General features: G+C 34.4%; 2 protein-coding genes across 2 annotated transcripts; both read left to right on the top strand.

Annotated features, from left to right (window-relative positions):
• Positions 1 to 1,744: 1,744 nt before the first annotated feature.
• LOC108360730 (probable basic-leucine zipper transcription factor Q) lies at positions 1,745 to 9,130 on the top strand. The gene is made up of 3 exons (XM_017613148.1): positions 1,745 to 3,716; positions 3,777 to 3,999; positions 7,280 to 9,130. Exons 1-3 carry the CDS (start codon positions 1,803 to 1,805, stop codon positions 7,318 to 7,320), a joined length of 2,178 nt encoding a protein of 725 aa, XP_017468637.1. The 5' UTR covers positions 1,745 to 1,802; the 3' UTR covers positions 7,321 to 9,130.
• A 2,277-nt stretch (positions 9,131 to 11,407) lies between these two features.
• Positions 11,408 to 12,644, top strand: Pym (partner of Y14 and mago). Its single transcript, XM_017613160.1, has one exon. It carries the CDS (start codon positions 11,727 to 11,729, stop codon positions 12,435 to 12,437), a length of 711 nt encoding a protein of 236 aa, XP_017468649.1. The 5' UTR covers positions 11,408 to 11,726; the 3' UTR covers positions 12,438 to 12,644.
• Positions 12,645 to 16,904: the final 4,260 nt, after the last annotated feature.

The following is a 16,904-nucleotide window of genomic DNA, read 5'->3' on the forward strand; positions in this document are numbered from 1 at the left end:
CGGGCTCGTTCAAGAATGGTGACAGATTGTTTTACTACGTCATCGACCGCATCATATTACTTCGCTATTAAGGTTATTTGGGTTCCGGTTCACAGCAAAATCGCTGGAGACTGCATGACCGATGAACAGGAAAAACAGAAAACCCTTGAGAAGGTGCTTCCGAATAGAGAAGGTCTGGGGGATCCGCTGATTTCTTGCGGTCTGCTTCTGCGGTTAGTCAGCTCAGTGAGCGCTGGGCGAAGACCTTGAAATGCAAGCTGGTTAAATCCGTTTGGCCACGTGTAGAGCGGCGATTCGGAGAACTCTTGAGACTCAGCAAGTTACACCTCTCGCTATTGGTGGGAGTTCTAACTGGTCATTGTATTCAGCATTACCATCGATTACTCTTACTGCATGAGTTGCGTGGGCGACGATGAAGTGGCATCAACGCCTGCTGCTCTGTCGCCCTGTCTTTGCGAGCCTAATCTCTAAGCACATTAGATCACACAGCCACCTTTCCTAACTAAATAAGTTCTTTTATTAGCGTACTTTAGAACCGGTTGGCCTATCGTCCTGTGCTGCCGGTGCGCGATTTGAAGATCTTGATGTAGCTCTGTACTTTACTCGCAGTTGCGATTGCCTGCGCCTAGACGAAGTGCACGCTGTCAAAAGTAACCTCTAACATTTTCGCATTATCTACGATCGTTGCGGCCACTGACTTCATTAGAGAAAGTCTTAAGTTTCGTGCAGTGCAAAATCTGAAAAGCTCTAAGAGATATCCACTCACTTTTAGACACAAGTAACCAATGACGCCAAAATAGAAGTCATAGGCGTAAGAGATCAAGGTACTGCCCTCAGGTGGAGGAGTGAGGTGCGTTTTATCCCTTCATCTTCAATTTTTCGAACACTGTGCTAACATCACTTCAAGATTGCTCATACATATTTGCATACTTACATATGTATGTATGTATGTAAATATGAAAACTGTGGCACGGTAGCCCCAACGCGCTCAGCCACAACCGAAACTTTTGTTGCTGACAACACAAATTCATACAAAGTTACATACTTATATATGAATGTATGTAATTAAAATACCTAAATGAAGACACCTGTGTATGTATGTATATAGATATATACATATATTTACACTCATATTTACGTACAAAGCCAGTAGCATCAAACGAAAGCCTATACTTTTCCAGATTGGCTCGTGCTTACCAAGTTTACCACAATTCAATGCGAGAAGCCACAAAACTTGCAATGGTATACATAGTGTTTGAGAAAAGAAATGCAACAAAGGAATACGTAGAATAGAAAGAGCCAGTAACCAGTTTTCGTAAAAGTAGCAGCGAGCCAAACCAACCTAGACACTGGAACATCGACACTCAGCGCATGCGCGACGATTAAGCAAAGTTTTAAATGTGATTTCAACGCGCTGGTGAACAGACGAAAAACGCGGAGATGCTTAATACGACAAAAAGGATTTAACAGTGAATATATGACGTTGGAAAAAAGAAAAGCAAAAATTAACATAGTGATTGTGCTAAAAGAGCAACAGATTGGAGAATAATTATAGCGTGGAAAAGAATTTATTGGCAAGTGTGAAGGCGTGAAATGCGCAATTTGTGGTTTAAATTGGATATAATAATGAAGCACAGTGTGCAAATAAATGGATTCAATAGTTAAAAATGCATATGTCGATTTGATTGAAAAATAATTAAAAAATTTAAAATTACAAATTTTATTAAATCGAGTATTCAATAAGTTTAAGTAAAAATAAATAAACAAAAATATTTGCATACAAAGCACACAAACTAAAAAATATGAAAATATTAAAAGTGCATTTTACGGTGCTCGTGTTAGCACCTTTTTTGCTATGTGGCTTTGTGCATTGTGAAAATGAGTTCGAACGCAAAGAAACACCAACGAAAACTCCCACCTCCACAACTCAAGCGCCAGCGGTTGTCGAAACAACCACCGCCGCCGCCGTGGCGCCAGTTGTAGGCGATAGCACTCGATATGCGCGTCTCATGAAGGTCCTTCGGGACCCCAAGGCGTTTGCCGCTCAGCGCTACCATGCCGCGACGCAACGCGTAATCGCGCGCGCTGACCACCAACCACCAGCAGGCCTCGCCTACCGTCGCGCTTTACAGCCGCATGTCGCCGCGGCGGCGCCACCTTCTGCTTACCACAAGGTGCGCCCGCCAATTATGCGTCGCGTCCAAAATGGACTACCCGTAAATGGCGCGCCACCGCGTTTTGCCTACGATACGCCCAAAGGCGGCCAAAACCATTTGCCTTCTAAGAGTTTAGTGCCATTCAATGCAGGCAAAGTGAGCGTTTATCGCCCGCCATTCACGTACGCGCAACAGCAAACGCACCCAAACTCCTTAGTGCTACAGTCCGCTGCGACTGTTCAAGCTACTAAGCATCAGCTACAGCAGCCACAGACACATTTTGGGGAATATAATTTCAAAGCATCGCCACCCTTCAGCGGCAAGGCGATTGTGCGCCCGCTACTCGAGCCGCACGATCCAAACTACAGGCAACATTTGCAGCAGCTACAGCAGTATGCAGGCAAACCACAGCAAATGGTGCAACAATATCCCATACCACAACAACAGCAACACCAGCAGCAGCAGCAGCAGCAACAACAGAGCACTTCGCATTTCCCTACAATCTACCAGTCTGCGCTGAAACAAACTGCCAACCGCGCGCCAACATTTCACTACGAAACGATGCGCCCGCACGAGGAACCCGTCCTCCATCCACATGTAAAGCATGAGCAACCACCGCCAGGTAGCGCTGGATATGCGGTGTACGAACACAACGATTTGGCTGAAGAGGAGCAAGCGTACGCGCATCCACACGCAAACTATCCGCCTACCGCGCGTACAGAGGAAATATCGCAACAATATCAAAGATTACAGCAGCAGAGTCAACGCGCAACTCCTGACACCACTGCAAGCGAACAACAAGCTGAGGAATATATAAAATTTATGAACTCCAATGATTATTTTCTACCCAAGCGTGAACCCAACTATAGGCAGCGGGATACTCAGCAGGATAGCCAGCAGCTGCAACTACAGCAGCACAAGCAGCAACGGGCGCGTGAGCAACAACAACAGCAACAAACTACGTACAACCACTACCCGCAAGCGCAGTCGCAGGCGCAAGCACAGCAGCAACATTCGCAGCATATACAATACAGTAAAGCTTCAGTGAGCGATAGCGCTAGCTTCAGTTCAGCCACAGCCAGCGCTGCGGATGCCGCTACTAATTACTTAAATCAGCCCATACAAGTATCGCAACTTTTCTACCAGGAAGACCCCGTGCCCAGTATCGTACGCGGCAGCTATCAGGCGGGCAACAATCTATTCGTTGTTAAATCAGATGGCAATAAAGCTGTAAAACATGTAGTGCCTTCACCCTCTACACGAGCGCCCACTACACAGGCGCCTGCCTACGCGAAGGTGCGCTACAACTCGCAGCAAAACCGCACGCCAGAACCGCAACGTTTCGAATTCACAGAGCGCGACGCTGTGCACTCAGCGTACACCAATTCACCGCCATCATTTGGCAGCGGTCACGAACACTTGCACTACAGAACCGCAAGTGAATTCAGCACCTCCACAACACCAGATTTGTCTGCTTCAAGTAACAATAACTTTGGTACAGCCACAATGCCTTCCGCTGATGATCCGGAGGACGATGAGGATGTACAGAGCGCCAGTTCGGTGAGTACTTGCATAACTAGCGCTGGTGATTTAGTGAATTAAACCTTTTTTTTTACATAGGACTTTTATGGACGCGTCCCACCGCGGCTGTCAACATCAGCGGGTGACGTGCCTGCAGCGCCGACATCGCCTGCTCCGGTCGAACAGAAAGACACCGAAGATTATTGCGAACGTATGTGCGCCAATGTGCAAGATGGCGATGAGGAAATTGTCTGCGGCTCTGATGGCTACATGTACACCAGCGAGGCGCAAATGGAATGCTACGCCTCGTGTCTGCATATCGGTGAGTAGCGTGAAAATTACAAATGAAGAGCGAGTGAAGACGTTGAGCCGCATGAAGTTGTGTGAGACGTTGAATTTGACAAAAAAGTGATAAGAGGCGACAAAAATTTAAAAATTTTAAATATTTTGAGTAAGCTTTCATTATAGTGGGTCCTAAAAATATTGAACAGTCGAAATTTGTCGCACAAATTTGGCAGTTCCTATGAGAACTTGGAAGTTTCCAAGGCTTTCATAGTTCGCGGGAATGAGACTAATATGCATTTGTTAAAGCTTTTTAGGTTTTCAAAAATGGTATTTGTAGAAATATGAAAAATCAAACTTTACAAAATTTTCGCGAAAATATTTTTATTGATGAAAAAGTGTTTTTTATTCGAGATAGGATAAAAATGCGTTTTAAGAAAAATTTTAAAATATGTTTGAAAACATTTTATTTGAAAAATTTCTCCAAAAGTAGTTCCAAAAAAAATATATTGCTTTTTTTGTAAATAAAAATGGTTGAAATGGCGAAACTCGACAAACAAATTTTGACAGTTCTGTAAGAAATTTGTATTTGAAAAAATATAAAAATTAATAATTTTAAAAAAGTCTCGCAAAAATATTTTAAAATTTGTATGATTAAAAACCGTGCATTATTTGTGCTATGAAAAAATTCTTTTTTAGAAAAAAAAATATTTATATAAATATAAAAAAGGATAATTTTAAGAAATTTTCGCAAAAATATTTGACACTATGTATAATTAACAAGTGCTTATTTTTTATTGTAAGAAAAATGCGTTTTATAAAAATTGTTTCATATTTTTGGCAACATTTCGTTAGAAACAAAAATTTATTATTTCTTCGAAATTCAATATTTTTGAAAATTTGGTTAATAAGTTTTTATATATAAATCTCAGTATTTACATATTTAATGAAAACTGGATTTCAAAAAGTATTGAAAAATTAACCTTTAACCCTTAATCCTTTTCCAAAATATTTTGATATATTAATAAAAATACATTATAAATTTTTATTTTCAAAAAACTAAATAAAAATAATTTTTACTTTTATAAAAATATTGAAGTACTAAAAAAATTTATAAGAAAGTTTTTTTTAACAAAAAGGTACTTTTTATAAAAACTAACAAACCATGAGTTATTTTATACTAGTTTTATATACTAAAATTCAACAAAGGGTTTTTATTAATTTTAGTAAAGTTGTGTATTTATATAAAAATATAGAAATATTTTTCAAAAAAATTTCGGAGAAAAAAATAAATTTTCAATATTTTTATATTCAGTTTTCGCATAATAAAAAGAGTTATTTTTTTATAAAAAGAAAATAACGCATTAAAGGGCTATAGAAATTGAATATTCTACGAATACATACATAACTAAAAAGTGTTTAATTAGTCAACAAATAAAATTATTTATTGAAATGGTTTTGGAGATATTTTTTGATAAAGTTCAGGAAAATATACTTTTTCAATAATTTTTATAATCCAGTATACAATATTTTTCTTATAAAAAGTAAAAGCATTTCACTAAAAATATTTTTTATTAAACATAAATATTTTAACATTTAAGTAAAGAAGTGTGTATATTTTAAACAAAGTAAAGTAATTTATTTTTACTAAAATAACAATATTAAAAAATGGAGAAATTTTATGAAGCAAACATATTTTAATATATTCTCAAACTCAGGTTTTAAAAAACAGAAAAATATGTGATTTTTATATAAAGGGTATTCTTTAAAAAGGATTAAAAAAAATCGTAGAAAGTGGATTTGCAATTAAATTTTTTAAAATTTAGCTAAAAAATTGTTTATCTGTTAAACCAAGTGAAATCCTTCATTTTTATAAGATGTCAAAATGTTTTTGGAAAAACTTTGTGAAAAAAGCAATATTTTCCAATATTTTTTTTAATTCAGTTTCCATAAAATGAAATGTTATTTTGGAAAAAAATTAAGTCTTTATAAAAAGTTAAAACAGAATTTATCTCTACATGTTTTAATACAATTAAGATTCAGCTAAAAAGCGTTTTTATTAATTTAAGTACAATTATTTTCTTTTATATGTAAATATAAAAATATTTTTAATAACCGTGGTTGAAGAAGTTTGATGAGGAGTATGGTTTTCCATACAATTTTTTCATTAAAAACGGCCCTAAGCCCGAAAAAAACCTAAAGTTGTTGAATATAATTGTTATAAGGTCATATATAACAAAACCAATTTTTAATTATATTTTTTAGAAGTTTTATAAAAAAATCTCTTTCGATATTTTTTAAAACTATACATAAAATTATCTTTTAAAAAAGGTGTATTTTTTATAAAAGTTTATATTGGGTTTTAATTAAATTTTCCAAGATTTAGGAAAATTAGTCATTATTTGTTGGACCAAATAAAATAGTTTCTTTTTGCGAAGAACCAAAACATTTTTGGAGAAACTCCATGAAGAAATTATTTTTTAATATACGTATTTAAATTTCAGTTTTCATTTAAAATTAAAAAAGATTTGCTTAAAAAATTTATTTATAAAAATTATCTCTTGCAAAATTTAGCTAAGAACAATTTATCATAAGTCTTAGAATTACAAATTTTTAAAAAAAACCTTAGATTATTTTTTATAAAAATTAAATATTTTAATAGGTAGCTAAATGTGTCATATCAAAATATTAAAGAAAATATATTTTTGGAGAAATGCATAGGAAAAAATTAATTTCTCCATACTTTTTAGAATTCCACTTGCATAAAATAACAAAATGTATTTTTTCTTAAAGCGTGTATTTTTTTTATTTAAAACAAAATAAGGAATGTTATTAAAGGGATGTTATTTTTAATTTAATATCTTAAATGTGTTTATTTAGCATCGAAATTTTAATAATTTACTTTTAGGAAAATGTCAAAATATTTTTAAAATATGTTGAGGGCAATTTTTTCGAACACAAATCCTAATATAAATGAAATAATTTATTTTTTACGAAAATATCCATTTTTTAATCTTTTTGGAGAAATTTTATGGAAAAAATTGATTTTCAATATAATTCAAAATTCAGTTAAAAAAAAAATCATTTTTTCGTGGAAAAGTGTATTTTTATAAAATAATATATATAAAAATAAATGCATACAAAACTTATATCACTTACATACATATATACATATGCTCGATTTTACAGTTTTTTATGAACACCTAAATCAGTATTTCCTTTCCAACTTGGAAATATTTAAATTGTTATAGTCTTTGACCTGTAAATTTCTCGTGAGCACCATCGTTCCATGTAAATACTAAATATTTTTTTCTTTACAGATGTAACGGTTCAAAGCAAAGGTTCCTGCAGCACTCGGTGAATTGTCGGAACTCCATTGATACCGAATCACTAAAGCCGACCGAACGAGAAACACATTAACTAACTTCTAGCGAATTTCTAAAGTATTTCAATTTTACTTGCATTACTCCTAACTTAATATAAAGTTAGTTTGGTAATAGATATGTATTTTAGTACTACTATCTACTACTACTACTATTACTACTATTACTACTATTTTAGTTACTACTTAGGCGCATTTGTAAATTATACTTATTTATTTATTTGTTCGAATGAAATGCAAATCAAAGAGAATAAATTATCAACACTATAAATTTATAGACAAGTGGCTATGTTTTATGTACTAATATTTACATATTTATGTTAGAAATTAGAGTAATGAAAAGTTTGCCAAAAAGTGTAGTCCTCGCTTATTGCCTAAAATCTTAATATCTGGTCCTCTGACTGGCTTTTCTAAGCATCAGATTTATGTATGTATATCCCAAAAAGTTAGAGCTGTGTCCAAATTGACTTTCTATGCAAACTGGGGAGAAGGACTCACGAAATAACACCCTTTCACTATTCTTGTTACAAGTGAACAGCTGATTGACTATCAGGTATGCACCAGGTAGGCGATCAACTCAGGTTCTAAGAATTCAAAAGCTTCATAGTAAAATCGTTTTAGTGTAAATTGGAAACTGTGTTCAAAAGTTATTTTAAACTTACGGTACCGCCTTTTGAAGCCAGATACATACTATTGGAATTCTCGTATGTACATTGTAGAAATTTTTAATTTTTCTATTTTGAGCTGGAAAGCTAGAGAATGACGTTAAGTCAAAATTTAATAGGTCAAGGTTTATGTTATTTAATGAAAACAGTGGCAATAACCTGATTTAGAATTATAGTCAACGATGTATCCACTTAGCAGAGAACGCCATGGTCCAGTATCAAGCCTCTTTTCTGTTTTTCAACATCGATTTGCTCGAGTCGTTGTTTTTGAACTAAGTACTTAACTGCATGCCTAAGAAACTCTATTTAAAAAAGGAATGACCATAAGGAAGAGGAGTTTTAGTTGGGCAGATTTGAGGCCGAAAATTAAGGCATGGTTATTGACGTTCGAGGCTCCTACACAAGCCGTACATGTGTTGGGTATGATGGGGTCGATTCTGTGTAGGCAAGAGTTTAACCTGCTACAATATCCTGACTGTGTCAGATTGGCGTGGATTTGTGAAGCACTTAATCTGCTACAGACGTTGGTTGGATTACGTTTACGGTACTTTCAGTTAGAGAGCTCAAGAGGGTGGTGGCAGGCCCTCGGTGAATGTCGTTTAAAGCATGTCTTTACACAATGGGGTCTAGGTTGTGAATGTCTTCCGCTAATTCGTAAAGATGACTTCCGACGTGCCTCGGTGACGTTCCCGCTACCAGCCAGTACCATTTTGGGTGCTCCAAACGGGAACCACTAAGCAAAACGATAACAAAAGTGTTCTACAGTATTCCAGTACGCCTAAAACCCTGTCCGCTAATCACCGATGACCATAGTCTACAACCGTCCGGCAAATCTGTTACCAACAAAGTTTCTACGCCTTTTCACGGAGCGCTGTAAGGGCGCGCACAATTACGAGGTGGGCCAGTAACAGATTGAACGAAGTACTGCATATGGCTGCCGAAGTGATGCAGCAACTGCTGAAGTTTGCTCAGACTTTGTTGCTTTTTTCATTTTTCCTAAAAATCAGCTGCTACTCCAGCTACCTTCAATTCTGTTGGAAGCGTTGCTGTTAATGGCAAGGATGTCCAATCGTCGAAGTCAGGCTTAATATTAAGGCCAAAAGAATACAAAAATCTCAATACGAAGTAGTTGGGTCTAAAATTGTAAGACCCGCCTAATAGTGATGGCGCCTCAAATCAAGATTCCTAGGCCAACAACTATTGCCTAAGTTGTATCCAAAGAAAATCCACTTAAGGCCCGTCCACATACAACTTTGGCGTTGCGTCGGCGCTGGCGTCGCTTTGACAGCAGCGCGAGTAACGCCCGCGCTTGCTACAATGAACGCTTAGCAGAGAATACTTTGGTCACTAAATTAACATACTAGCGGCACCAAAAACCAAAATTTTACATCAATAATTGCTTTAAAAAATATATTTCTTGCCCGCATTTGATTAAAAATGAAAATTGAATCACATAATTTTGATTATTTGGAACAGCTGACGAATGACGCGCGCGAAAAGTTGAGAGTTGGTCATCTTTCTGCGTTGTGTTGGCGTTGGCGTTGCCCAACTTTGGTTATGTGGAGACTTTCATATAAATGCATGTATTCATAGTCAGCTGTCGAAGCGACGCCAACGCCAACGCAACGCCAAAGTTGTATGTAAACGGGCCTTTAGAGCTCTTTTTCCGAATTGGCATCATCATCCATACGTACTTCACCTCCAAGCCAAAGCCCACATGAACAGGGCCATAGATTAAGAGATGTTGTTTTCGTACTTTAAAGGTCGGGTATAAGATCGACAAAAAGAGTGTTGCGCAAATTTGTGCAGCTGCCTTGGCTCAGAGGTTAGAAGTGCGCACTATCACTCCGCAGGACCTGGTCCGAGCAACATATAAATTAGACAAAGATTTTTATCAGCGGTCACCTCTCAGCAGACAATTCCAAATGCCATCAAAAGGCTTCTTATAAAATCCATTTTCCGTTCAGAGGCGACGGAAAACATTAGGTCTGGCTGGATGATTGACGTGAGCTTCGTCCACATGTTGGTCTGCGTACTTCTTCATCAAATGAGTGGACGCCTTTTAATGAAATTTAGCTAAACTTAAATTGCAACCTACAGAACTGTGGTGAAAAATCTTGTAAAAACTTAATTGGAAGCTGATATTTAGAGAGAGATCTAGAAAATTATTTCTAGGAAATCATTGGTAGTTCATTTAACATCTTGAAAATTCTAGAGAACAGATGGCATCTGAAGTCTAGAATTGTAAACTAGATGCACGCGGCTACAGGCCCAACCCCATGCAGTTCTGGCGGGCTCTTAAACGCCACCAATATCGGTACAATATTCGCCATTTGTTGGACTGTCTTTTGTAAGACAATTGAGAAACTGCAGACAAGATAGTCTTTTTTTTGTTTATTCTGCCACGAAAGTCTTACGAAAAAAAACTCGTTTGCCAACTTTTATGGTAAAAAGCTCTTTTGATAGTAAGCACTTGAGCTTTTCCAAATGGAGATGTATGTACATATCGTCACCTAAGGGTGAAAAGGTGCCAAGTCCATTTTTTTAACTGTTCATAAGAGACGAAAAATCAATGTAATTTCCTATTACCTGCCATTCTGGATCAAAAACTAAATATTGAAAAAAATGGACTTGGCAGCTTTTCACTTTTAGATGGCGATATATTATTTTGTTTGCGCTGCTCCAACAGTCACAATGGCCAAGTGAACCAAGCACTGTTGTGCCATTCGTGAGATCATAGATACAAATCCTCGGACAGAGAATTTTTTTTAATATATTACTTTTTTAAATTTAATTTTTTCTTTTTTTGCTATGTAATTTTATTGTTTAAAAAGTAAAATATGTATGTATATATTTTTTAAATTTTATTTATTTTTAGAAACGGAGTTTTGTATTTTTTCATTAAAATTTTTCATTTTTAATAGTTTTCTTGTAATTTGTATATTTTATTGTTTCCAGAATAAAAAATTAAGTGAATTAGCTACTCACTTTTTAATTATTTTTTTATATAATTTTCTTTTCAATTTTAAATTTGTTGTTATCAAAAGAAATATTTTTTAAATTTTCATTTCATTTTTAGAAACCTATTTCACTATTATAAGTATGTTTAGATTTAATTTTGCTTTAGTTTTAAGATTTCATTGTTTTAAAACGAAAAATATGTTTTCTTTAATTGATTAAATTTTAGAAAATTGCTTTTTTGAAGACAAAGTTATGGTCATCTTTCAATTAGGCTTTCGAAAACGAAAAGAGCTTTCTAGAAAGTCGCCAGAAATGAGAATTATGAGTTGAAAGACAGTTGCCAGAATAGACCTGTAAATCTTATTGTGGTTTAAACTTAGTTTAAACGCAAGCTAATTTAAACTACGGCCAACCAGCTATTTAATATGAACATTTAAATGGGCACTTTAAAACTGGACCTTAATCTTAAAAAACACTGTTAATTTCAAAAATTTAACGACTTTACGCCTTTGCGCTCGTTCCTATATTTGCACTGCCTTGACTGTTGCTTTAGCGCGTCATCTACCAACTCAATTTGCTAACTTAATGTTATCACTAAAATACAACTTTGCACTATGTGGCAACATTGTCCAAACTGCTATTTGACAATTGCCGATTGACATTTGACTTTTGCTGTTTGACTGCAAAAAATAGCGGAGTCCCTTGTCAATTTTTGCGATTTTTTGCAATTCAAGAACAAATTATAAAAATTGTGAAAAGATGACGACTTATCTGACCGATAATGATGGCAAATTCATCCCAGCAACTCAGCGACCGGATGGTACTTGGCGCAAGGCTCGCCGCGTTAAAGATGGCTATGTACCACAGGAAGAGGTGCCCTTGTACGAGAGCAAAGGTAAGCAGTTTGCACAACGTAGGAGTACGCTACCGCCTGGCATGTGCCCGCTGGTAGCTGAGCAAACCAAGAAAGAACGTGAAAAGCAAGAACGCGCTAAAGCCAAAAAGTTGGCCAAACAACAAGAAAACGCAAATGCTTCAAAAGCGGGGTCCGCCAGTAGCGGGAACAATAAAAAACCGAAGCAAGCCCCATCTCAATCACAACCAACTCCCGGCTTGTTAGTGTTGCCCGATACTGTTACGGCTAAGGCCGCAGTACCAAAGCCTAATGCTAATACAAATAAGGCATCGAGTACAAATAGCAACGATGCCGTAGCCAAACTTGCAAATGACTTGCAGTCCAGCCTAAAAGTGCAATCAGATGACGGTCATGAAGCGTTGAAGAAACTAAAAAAGTTGCGCAAAAAACTGCGTGAAATTGAAACAATCGAACAACGTATTAAAACTGGTGAGCTTAAGAAACCTGAAAAAGATCAACTAGATAAAGTGAAGCGGAAAAAGGATATAATCAAGGAAATTAAACAGCTTGAAGATGAAGAGCTGGCGTTATCAAAACGAAAGGCAAATGACTAAATTGTCTTGCTGCCCGCAGCATTAAATAAACGTCATGCGGCTCTGAAGTGCCATGAAACAATGTACGAGATGAACTGTATTTCCTGTACACCAACACCCACTGATTGTCTAGCCTTCGGGTTGACAAACCTCAGCTAATTAATACATAAATAACTGATCTAGTGTTAATATTTTAAGGACTTTCTTATTTTAATATCTATACAAAAAAGTTTTTAAACTTTCCGTTTTATTTAAATACTTAACTGCTTATTTTTTTGTACATTAAGATTAGTGATATTAAATTTTTATTTATGTATATTTGCGCACGAAATCTGTGCATTACAAAAATGTTATCAAAAATTGAGGTTAAAATTTATTTTTAGCGCAAAAATGAAAATTGCATACTTATAGGCACAAACTTAAAAAATACATTAGTTTTTAATTAGCGATTAGTTTAAACTGTTTTAATTTTGAAAATGTTGTTATTTTAAACAATTTTAATTAAAATTTAAACATTTATTGCATGTTTATAAATTACAAAAACTGTTGTGTTTTTAGTTTTTGTTTTGCCCAATTATAATTTGATGTTTGCGCTAAATCTAAAACAATTTTTAACACACTATAAGAATACAAAGCAATCGAAATATTTAAATTTTGTGACAAAACATTATCTAACATCAGCTGATCTTCTATAGTATGTACTCATTAAGTAAAGCTGCAAGCATATGCATAGTACATATGTACATATTTATATAAGTCTTAAATTATTTATTTATAGAGAAAATTCAAAAAAATTACGACTGCCTATAACTTGCGCATTCTGTTACCATACAAAGACAAAAATATACATAAAGTACTAAGCAAAATCAAAAAATAAAACTAACATAAAAGTAAATGCTTAGTAGTAGAATAAGAATGATAAAACTTTTGGTATTTTTATGCGGGTGGTATACTATCGAAAAGCATTTAAAAAATGTCCGAACCAATGTAGAAATCGTCTACAATTTAAACAAACAGTACTAAATAAGCCAACAAATTAAGTGAAGATTGATGAACCCAAAGATGACGATAAATCAAACTGTATAGAGCAGCAATGTTACTTTTATAAAAACTATTTATAAAATAGAGTTTAAATGTGTGCGAAGATACTTCATATAAAACTATGAAATAAGTGAGAAGAAAAAACAAACGAGTTATAACAATTGTACTTCTATATTTTAAAAATAATTTTACAATTTTATGTGAGGTCTATTTTAGTATGTAATCGATATTATAAAAATAAAACAAAAACAAAATATTTATGTTTAGTTAATAGAATTAAAGTCAATATTGAATACAAACGAAGTTGTGAATCATGTAAACTCCAACGACATTTAGAGTCCAATAAATGTTTATCAATGAAAAAATGCGTTTTTTGTAAACAAAGATTAAACAGAAACCCTATAATAATATTATAAATTGTGTAAAAATTAAATTTAAAAAATACTTGGTATTTCTATATACTGAAAAAAATTGCCCTATTTCACTTCTCTACATAAGACTTAGTTCGAAATGTCCCTCATTTCTCGACCACTTTCATATGTTTCAATTTTAATAGCTCAACCCGCCACCGACGGGCATACCTGCCGTCCGTATCAACATATGAAATTGCTGTTGATGGAGAGAGGGAGAACCAACGGCAACGTCACCGACATGCGGTGGTGATTTTTCTTTAACACGGGAGTCCCCCGCTTCACTGAGTGTATGAAATTTCTGCGTGCTAAACTAGGTGTAATTTATTTCAATAAAAGTCTACATACTTAAATTATCCCAAAAACAGGAGATTTTATTTTTTTACCATCTTAAAATATTTCCAAAGTAAAACTTTGTTAAACCTCTCTGTTGTGATACTTTTTCAATTAACTTATCCCCTGAATTCAATTTGAGATTTTATATAGGAGGCATGCAAGAGGGACAAGTAGTTTAAAAACGAAGCCTTTTCAAAACATTTCGATCGATACCCATATTGTAGCAATACCTTGGAATTATTCAATTGATGGCATTTAACTTTTTAAAGATTTAGCAACCCTTTTAACCCTCTTTCGTTTGCCACAGATATTGTGATATATACATATGTATTTAAATTTACTTATTCCCATAATTCATGTTGAATTTGAGTTTTCAGCAGATGGAAATCCTACTATATGTAGAAATAAAGTCCTTTCAAGGCGCATTTGATTAAATATAATAACTTATTTAACTTATAATATAATTGTATTTAAATTTATTTTTAAAACAGGTGGCAACACTCTTCAAATACCTCAGGAAATTCTGCATGTTCAAGATGTCTAAACACTCTTGTGTTTGACTTTTTCACCTGTGTATAATTTAATTAAATTTGACTTTTCAAACATGTGGCAACCCTCATCAAAAAAAATATTGTCAAACTAAAACCTTATTTAACTTCTTTCGTCTACCACTCATATTGTGATACATGTTCCAATTCCTTTAATACATGTAAAATTTGATTTTGTAAATAGGTGGCAACTCTGACACATGTAGTTTAGAAATGCAGCTTTTTCAAACCCATATTGTAATAATTCATTTAAACTAATTGAATTTAATTTTTAAATAGGTGGTAACCCTGCCAAAAAAACTCAATAATATTCTAAATTTGCAACTAAAGTTTTTTTAACAATGGGACGTATGAATAAAAATAAGCGAATGCTTTTTCTTAAAATTTCAGACCATCTACTCGATTTATTCAAGCAAAGTTTAAATAAAAGGTATACATTTTTAAGAAAAAGCAACTGCTTAATTTTTATTCATACGGCCCAATATTTCGTTTGACACCCATTTTTTAAGTTTTAAGATAGCTTGCGAATAATTAATTTAAATTTGACTTTTCAAACAGTTGGCAACTCAATTAAACATAATTTCAAACTACAACTTTTTTAAGCCCCTCTATCCATTTCTTAATATAATTTTCAAACAAATAATTCCCTTACTTCAAATTTAATTTATCTTTTTTTTTAACAGGCGGCAGCCCTCGTCCATGAGTATGGAATTGAAATTCCAAGTATGCATAACAGAGCCTTTAGCAAATATTTGCAAGCTCCACTGCCAGATGGCGTCCACGGTTGCATTGCGAGCAAAATAAATTTTTAATTATTTCCAGTGCAAAGCAAAACAGGACCTATACGTATGTTTCTTCTTATTTTGACTTTCTTCAACATTCGCTTCAATTTCTTTGTGGAACTCGACAGTGGTGTCCGATTACGAATACAGCTTTTTCAGCCGAGTACCTTTCAAATGTTTGGAATTAATTAAATTAATTGAATTAGCAAATGTTTACAAATTTCTTTCATTAGCAAATCGCAACAAGAATGTTGATTTTTAAATTTAACGAACCTCTCTATTCAAATTATTGTTGACAAAAATGCAACCGTGTGCCAAAATCCTGCTTGCTAATTCTTCCGCTCCAAATGAAATGTTAACATTGTGCTCTCTCCTTGCAAGTTTTACTATTTTTTTTTTGCCAAACGAACACGATTTTGTAACAATTGGTACCAACTTGTACCAGTTTTTTGCATAGCGAACACTCTTATTATGGGTCAGAAACTTCCAAATAGCCACTTTAGCAGCGTATGTACACGACCGAAGACCTATTCTGATCTAAATGAATCAATTGAAATTTTTTTTTGTCCCATTTGACAATAGTTGCAATCCCATACGAGTCCGGACTAGTCAGAATTAGTCAGAATTTACAGGAATTCGATCCCGTACTCAGTCCACTGAGTAGTGAGAGGACAAAAAAGAGCGTAAATAAGGTCCTCTCTCTGTCAGAAATTACCAGTTTTAGTACGAAGATTTTTTCTTGGTAAATGTGTCAAACGATCAGCTGTAGTGTGTTTGACAACAAAATTGTAAACAAGGGAAAAGTGTACTCTGCTAATGCATGTTGAAAAGTATTTAATTAATTGTTTAAGTGGATTCTAATAAATTTCAAAGTGTGAGCTAAGCGTGTTTACATACAAAATAAGCAAAAATTTACATACAAAATTGGGAGGTTATGTGGAACTTGTTAGAAGTTACCATTTCTTTTTACTAAAAGCGATCCCGTACTTTTCAGTGTACTCTCCCCCTCTGAGCGAATTTTTATTTTTTGACAGTTTTACTAGTTTTAGTCCGAGGAATACGGCATTGGACCTATGCAGTTTTCACTTCTTTGACGACATAGTGAAAATAAGTTTATTCTACTAAAATTTAACGGGCTATAAAACTGCGTAAAAATCTGATCACAAAGTCGAAAATTTGGATACATTTTTGCAGAGCTTTTTAATTTTTGCGCAAAGTTTGAAATATGTATTTACATAGATTTTGTTAGATAGTGAGCTATACTTTTATAAAAAAAATATTAAATAAACAAAAGTAGGCAAAATTTGTTAAAATGTCCAAATTTATTTCTCCACCACTGTATTTAAAGAAAAACATATACATTCGTATATT

Source organism: Rhagoletis zephyria, unplaced genomic scaffold, assembly GCF_001687245.7.
Source record: "Rhagoletis zephyria isolate East Lansing unplaced genomic scaffold, Rhagoletis_zephyria_1.1 Rzeph_scaffold_00618, whole genome shotgun sequence".
Classification (NCBI taxonomy): domain Eukaryota; kingdom Metazoa; phylum Arthropoda; class Insecta; order Diptera; family Tephritidae; genus Rhagoletis; species Rhagoletis zephyria.

Bases quoted from the DNA above. Each gene is read 5' to 3' on its own strand.
- LOC108360730 (XM_017613148.1), top strand. From the start codon at position 1,803: ATGAAAATATTAAAAGTGCATTTTACGGTGCTCGTGTTAGCACCTTTT. The intron at 3,717-3,776 runs GTGAGTACTTGC...TTTTTTACATAG, and splicing joins ATGTACAGAGCGCCAGTTCG to GACTTTTATGGACGCGTCCC. The intron at 4,000-7,279 runs GTGAGTAGCGTG...TTTTCTTTACAG, and splicing joins CGCCTCGTGTCTGCATATCG to ATGTAACGGTTCAAAGCAAA.
- Pym (XM_017613160.1), top strand. From the start codon at position 11,727: ATGACGACTTATCTGACCGATAATGATGGCAAATTCATCCCAGCAACT.